Raw genomic sequence first — 7,032 nt, forward strand, 5'->3', positions numbered from 1 at the left:
CACCGACGTAAGAAAACACGGCCGCTGCAGCGAAGGAAACGACCTGCATGCTGTCTATCACTTCATCGCTAACCGAGCGATGAGAACAGCACGTACAAGGGTACGTGCTGTCTACTGATCCCAGTAAGATAAGTCGCGCGCGACCGCGCCCAGCTGAGCAAAGTTTAGAGTTCCTGCCGGAGCTATGTAATCCCCCCTCCGCTCCCCCATGCCACACTCCCATAGGCCTTTCGACGAAAGACGGCAGGTGCGCCTCCGCTTGAGCCGCAGAAGTTGGCTGCGCTCGCACGCTTTCACTCGCAGATAGAACATACGAAGCGCGGAGCAATGTTACCGTAACAGAACGTTACGGCGGCGTCGACGCCGACGGCAACAACACGATGGGACTGTCCACATAATTGCTATCGCAGTAAAACGTTAAATCAGTCATATGACATTCACCCCCCCCCCCCCCCCAGCCCCCACTGACTGGTATGCAATTTTAAAATTGCTGTGTGCATACCTAGGACATGTGACAAGCATAGTGGGCCATAAAAGCAGTGACAAAGTGACAATGTAATATATTATTCTGCCTGGAGACGTTCACACTGATAACACAACAAGGCGTAACACCACTAAGTATGTGTACATATTTTTCTTTTATACAATTTTACAGATGGCGATTCTTTTATTAGACTCAAGAGTTCATTGTTTTCATTTAAGAGCTTAAGAATTTTGTATCTCAAGCACTGTATCCCATAATCTGTTCTAATCTCGGGCAGTTTGCGGTTAATGACGCGAAAGTTGCGGTTGCGGTCGTTTGAAGATAGGTGGACTGTAAATATGCCCAATTTTCTTTAATTTGCATGAACATATAAAGTGAGAGCTTACCTGTATAAATAAGATTTGGTGGAACTAGCCTTTACTTAACTTGATACGGAGATGTGGTTTGATATGAAGATTCTTCGCGAAATCTCCCAACAATAGCGCCCTTAAAGCGAATTCTTTCGTCTTCTCATGGATGAGACATTACATCGGTTGCGATTAATTCACGCAATCGCTTCTGTGTTAAAGGTGTGCCGCAATGCAACACTTTTTCAGCACGGTCAGAAAACGCTGCCGATCGGTAGTCGAGGCTCCCGAGAACACGCGAGCAAGACAATATAGCGCAGCCCGTGGCCTTGAATTTACAATTAATTTTCAAAGGCAGCGAGAAATCGCTCTGTCCTTTTTTTCTAAAACTGATGCCACATACCCAAGAGACCGCGCCATATAGTACCAATATTCATGGCCGTTGGTTGATTTGAGCATCGCGAGCTGCATAGTTGCCGTGGCTCGCCGCGGGAGGCCGCCAGGTGCCCACTCGCTCACTCGCGATCACGCTGAAAGTAAGTCGGCGCGTTCGAAGAAAAAAAAAAGCGCTGAAGGTCATGACGCGCGCGTGACGTAACTTCTTTCTCCCGTGCCATACCTCTCTGCTTAGCTTCCAGCGCGCTCGTCGGGACGAGAGAAGAGAGAAATCAATTACAGCGTGCGACAAATCTGTAACTCCGCTCGTACTTCACTGATTCTAAACATTTTTGCGGCGATCGCTTTGTGAGGCAATATCCTCTTTTAGTGAAGCCATTCGATGCTTACCTGTAAAAGAGTTGCAGGGCGTCTTTAATTCTGGGAAACGAAAGACTAAGAAATGTACCCAGTTGGGTACTGGGAAACCGAAGAGGCTAGAAAGCTAAACACCGCTAAAGTATTCATACTTGTTTGATGAAAACTCGGACGCAGATGACCTCTTGTGATGTGGGAGCGCGGAGGAGGGCTGTTTACGCCGGTCTACTTTCTCGACAGACTTGTTGGAACTGGCCATGATGTCAGTGGTGGACATGCCGTACTCGACATCGTAGGAGTCGACGTTCTTCAGCTTGTTTAGTTTGACTTCTTCGGCGTACACTTCGGTGGTCTTCTGGTTCATAAGCTGCGAAAGGCGCGCAGCATACAGAGAGGAACTGAGGAACAAGCTAGTCCAGAGTCTAGCAACGGTATGCGCAGATCATCCTAATGCAATTTAGAAGAACTTGTTTCTCGGCTTGTTGGTACATAACTTTGATGTAAAAGTTTAGACGCCTAAGGAACACAAGAAGAAAGACGAAGCACAAGAAAAGGGCGTCAGCTCGCAACTGATTTCCCCTATTTCTGAGGATCTTCGCACACGTTTCTTAAAACACCCTGTATAGAACGCACATTAATATACAAGTAATTTTGTTGGACAGTTCACTGCGATTATTAAGGCAGAAGCCTTAGATGCCTCATCTAACGCGAAAATTGACCGTCGGCGTCTCGCATCGGCGGCGTCGGGGACAACACGACTGATGCAAAAAATCATCAAATCATCATGCGATGACGTCACTGTGACGTCACGTGACGTAACGTCACATGATGAAGTCATCACATGATATCGTAGCTTGTTCAGAGACATGTGAGGTGCCTCCAATGCTGGAGGCAGTGCAAAACCACGTTAGGTGCAGAGAGCCTTCGGAGGGTGGCGGGGCATGATCAATGCATCGAATGAGAAGAAAAAAAATATAGCTTTTGCCTTCGAGCCATCTTAGGCGAATGCCTGAGATACAATGTGAGTTTTCGTTTCTACGGGTGAAGACTCACGTGCAAGAGCTTTTCCCAGGCTTTGATGGTTGCCCGAGTCGTGCGTTCGTCCTCGTCGGCGCGCAGCACTTCAATGAGGACGCGCCCCATCTCTACGTAGTGCTCGGGCAGCACGCCGCTCCCGATGGGGTGGAACTCGATGTTCTTCGTAATGATTTCCAGCAGGATTCCGGGAGTCTCCAGGGAATCCACCATGGCAGTAATCTGGCGGCCCGCGGTTGACGCGTGGTCCCTGCAACATTGCAGGAAACGTTCCTCGGCCGTTCCCAGGCAGTCTTCGGCAGGCAGTGCGTAGGTTATTTTGTCTCACCGTCAAGGGCAATAATATTAAGTAAAAAAAACAAAGCCAGTTAGTTCCACGTGGAAATGCTCCGTTTTTACCAAGAGGAAACTGTACGAACTGCGGAGCATTGATTCGCCTGTATTTCCTTTGTGTTTATCTTGTGTTTACCTGCTCTTATCTGCTCATATAATGCGATTTTGTGATATTTTATATCCTTTTCGGTTCTTTTCTGTGATTAATTAACTGGCTTGTTTTGCGATTATCCATTTTCCATTCTAGGGTCTCCATTATACTGTTTCCTTATGCGAGCGCAGTGCGTCTAACTCACGGCGCTTGGGGTTTCGCTGTCGCTTCGCTGGCTCGGACAGAGGAATTAGCCCTTCGGCGACGCTGTGTTCCAAACGTGCAGGCTGCTAGGCTTACGTGTATGAAAGGTGGGACATGCGTGACGCCAACGTGAGACATGAGACGATGACAGGGAGGTCCCTTAAGCAGCTCCGTAGTTAAGGCAATCAAACAAGGAGAGGTGCAATACAGATTTTAACAGCGAGGCTATGGGCACCGTGCATACGTTAGGAGCCACCACAGTCGCGAGCTGCCTCCAGCGCCAAAGCGGCCACGGCAGCAGATTTGGTGGGATGGGGGGGCGGGGGGGGGAGGGAGACGACACAGGCGGCGGCAAGCCACTGCGCCGTGTTTTGGTGCTTCGCTTGAAGCGTTCTCTTTCCCGTTTGCTTCCAAATGACGTCAAATTGTTATCAGCTGTCAGAGAACGTAGCGTTAGCGCATGTGCTTCTTTTCGCCAGACCTCGTGTATCCTCAGGCGAACGCGGCAACATAAAATGCATTAACTGGGGGAAGACAACGGAGGTGACGAGCCCGCTGAGCGAAACTGCGCACGTGTAACGCGGGCCGTCTCACTCACTAAACAATCACAGCTTATCACCCTCGAGCTAACGCGGCAGCGAACTCAGCGGCAGCTTGAAACCGGCAATACCAGCAATTGCACTGTCACGGACGCTGAATGAAAAAAAAAAAAAAAAAACGCTTTCCATCGAACGGCCATGGCACTGCATTCGCTGTGCCGACTTATTCAGTGCAGCTGAGTTCGTCGTCGCGGCTCGTCTTTTGCTGCCATGGCACTGCAAAGCGTGCCAATTATTATTACGCTTGGATTCAGAGAGCTACGTGATATAGATAGTTTCTTCCGAGGAGCTAACCTGAAGAAGGGCAGGGACCTCCTCGAAGCGGGGCACGGTCACGGCGTCGTGGAAGAGGTGTTGCTCGGCAGATCAACAATCACGGGCAAATGCAACCCCAGAAAAAAAACCATCTATTTGCAAAACTCACTTTTGTCGTCGAACGAGTGCGATCCAGCGTTCACGCCGATTCCGTTCATATTCTCTAAATGGAAACCGGTAAAAACGCGTGCCCTGAGAATTCCTGTAGGGGTTATTGCACCCAACAACGCAGCAATTATTCCTGGAGTTCGGCATTCCTACGAACAGCGGAACCGGCACAAAACGAACTGCCCGCGAAAATACCTCGCTCCGTCGCAGTGGGAGCGTGGAGCGAGCAGGGGTGCAATCGCGGAGAGATGTTGTCTGCTATATTATTCTTATCGTCCACCACCTGCGGCTGACTGATCGCGTTGATAACGCGGACGTACCGTCGCTCTGGTCACTAGCCAAGCGCGAGAAACACGAAAAGTGTAGTAATCGTAAAAGGCATAGTTCCTCGACTTCACCCCATTGCGAGCGCGTCAGAGCATCCCGCCAAATCTGCGCTTCTTGCCGCTAGGGATGCCGAGCGGAGTTACGTCTGCACGGAGCCTACACACGGATAGGATGTGGGAAAATGTGCCGGTGCGTGCGTGCGCAGAAATTGCAAAGAAGAAGCAGTGCTAGTATACGCTACCTCGAGGGGTCACATAGGAGGGCGGGCGGGGCGCAAAGTCTGCCGCATGCGTTTACATCACTTATGGCCACGCAGGTGTTTGACCATAATGGCTGCCCAAGGCCCCTGATGTTGCATTCCAAGAACTGTTCACCTCTCATCTTTACTCCCGGAAAGCCAGGAACCAAAGGCAGGCCATTGCGAGAAGATCGCCATCATTTTTTATGTTTTTCATCCATTGCGAAGTTTGGTGAAATGTCTGTAACCAGCCAACGGAGGGCGAAGTGCTGGCAGAAATCCATACAACTTACTCTGCCTGCAACACAAAAGTTCCTAAAGAAACCGCTTCAGGGAGACCCTCTAAAGGCCTCGTCAACCACCCCTGAAAATACGAAGAACGAGCTCGTTATTCTATCCTGGGGTTTCCCGTACTGTCGGGAAAATTAGTGACGCCAGCAGACCGTTCACGTGACGTCATGATGAAATAAGCTCTCGATTGGTCCATATACGAAGAATATAAGTTGTGAATTGTCTCCTTCCCTGCTTTGCCATGCAGTCGCACACCCGTTCTGCCTTGTCCCGCATGACTACCGTGAGCAATCATTTGACTTCACTCGTTTTGTGCGTTTTCGACTGTGCAAGCGGAGTAACAGCGAGCAGCCGAAAATCGCGAAATCCTGATAGTCTCAACGCTTAATGCTGACGTTGTCCACGTGTTTTATGAAGAAATAAGTGGCGAGTAGGAGATAGCGCCTGTAGGGACGGTAGTGAAGGCGAGGAAAAAAAAAAAAAACACTCTTTCATCTTTGAACTAGAAGTGGTTTAGAGGCCCTTTAACCCTTTCCCTCCCGTTGACGAGTATAGTCGTCATGAGATTTGTACCAAAATGACCGATGACGAGTGTACTCTTCATTAACAAAAGTGTGTCACACACGGAACCAATGACGACTATACTCGCCATAGTTGAGTTTCTTGACGCTAGATGGCCGCACTTGTCCACGTTGTGCCATTTGTGTGTCAGCTTCAATTTTATTGCTATCTTTCATTGTATTGCCATGTGGTGAAGCCATATTCGAGCCGTCTTTCTTACACAATTAGTGTAAAAACGGAACCTCATTGAATTGAAATAATACCATTTTATTGAAAAAAAAAGCTCTACAAATTGAGAGAAAGAAGTTCTGGTAAATCTGGTACAATTTTCTTCTTTTTTCACGGTAGGGAAGGGTTAAAGGTGCACGAAAGAGAGAAACGACTTTTCTCATATCAAGAAATTACTCTTTCACAATTCCAATATTGCCACGCTTGCCGCGAGAAGACGCTTGGTAAGCGAGAAAACGTGGAAAAAGAAAATTCGGGTGACGCCACCATATTGAAATTCCCTCACCAGTCGTCGTGGCGTCGTATATTTTGACGGCATCTACCATAGGTCTTACGTAGTTAAGTAGTATAAATATTAGTACATTGACCACTGAAGGGGCCACAGATTTAACATATCAAGTTTCGGGAAATTTCGTTGAGCCCCATTCGCCAAAATTCGAAAAATACATTTTGAAATTCACGTGCGGTGATTTCGGCGCGAATTTATTAATAAAACTTTGACCTTGATTCTCTCCTCTAATGATAAATCTATGACAGTGAAATTAACGGTACTTGAGTTTTTCAGAGAACAATTTATCACTATAAACCGATTCATAGTTTCACTTTAGTGTTCCTCTAATGTTACGTCCAGTGCAAAAATTTCTCGACCGGCCACTGAGGTACGCCGTACTCACGTGAATATCGGATCTCTCATCAGCGTGCCGAGCTCCTTGTCCTTGAACTTTTTGAACAGCTTCTGGTATTCGGGGTGCTTGACGAAGAGCGCCGTGAACAGGAGGATGCCGTAGTCCGGGTGCTTCTTCGTGAAGTTCTGCCACGACTCGTGGATGAGCCGCCTCTCCTTTTCCGTGAGGCCCGTCGTACCGTCCTCAGTGTCTCGGTGCAACGCATTCCCCATTGATACTGATCGGAAGGAAATTTGAACCTCGAACCACGTATTGCGCCGAATCTTGTTCTTGTTCCACGTCGATGGCTTGTACCCGCTACGGCGATGGTTTGCCTGCTTGCTTGCTTGACCCTTGATTCTTGGCTCTTACCCACTACGGGGAATTGGCCATGAAACCGGCGGTTAATTTAAGTGGGAAAATTTAGAATTTAGACGAAGAAAAGGAATTATT

The 7,032-nt window shown here is 48.4% G+C and overlaps 1 protein-coding gene across 1 annotated transcript; it reads right to left on the minus strand.

Moving 5' to 3' along the window:
- Positions 1-1,711: 1,711 nt before the first annotated feature.
- On the minus strand, positions 1,712-6,812 carry LOC119403104 (uncharacterized). The gene is made up of 3 exons (XM_037670053.2): positions 6,589-6,812; positions 2,638-2,869; positions 1,712-1,951 (listed from the first exon to the last, which is right to left on the minus strand). Exons 1-3 carry the CDS (start codon positions 6,810-6,812, stop codon positions 1,712-1,714), a joined length of 696 nt encoding a protein of 231 aa, XP_037525981.2.
- Positions 6,813-7,032: the final 220 nt, after the last annotated feature.

The sequence above is a fragment of the Rhipicephalus sanguineus genome, chromosome 8 (genome assembly GCF_013339695.2).
Source record: "Rhipicephalus sanguineus isolate Rsan-2018 chromosome 8, BIME_Rsan_1.4, whole genome shotgun sequence".
Classification (NCBI taxonomy): Eukaryota; Metazoa; Arthropoda; class Arachnida; order Ixodida; family Ixodidae; genus Rhipicephalus; species Rhipicephalus sanguineus.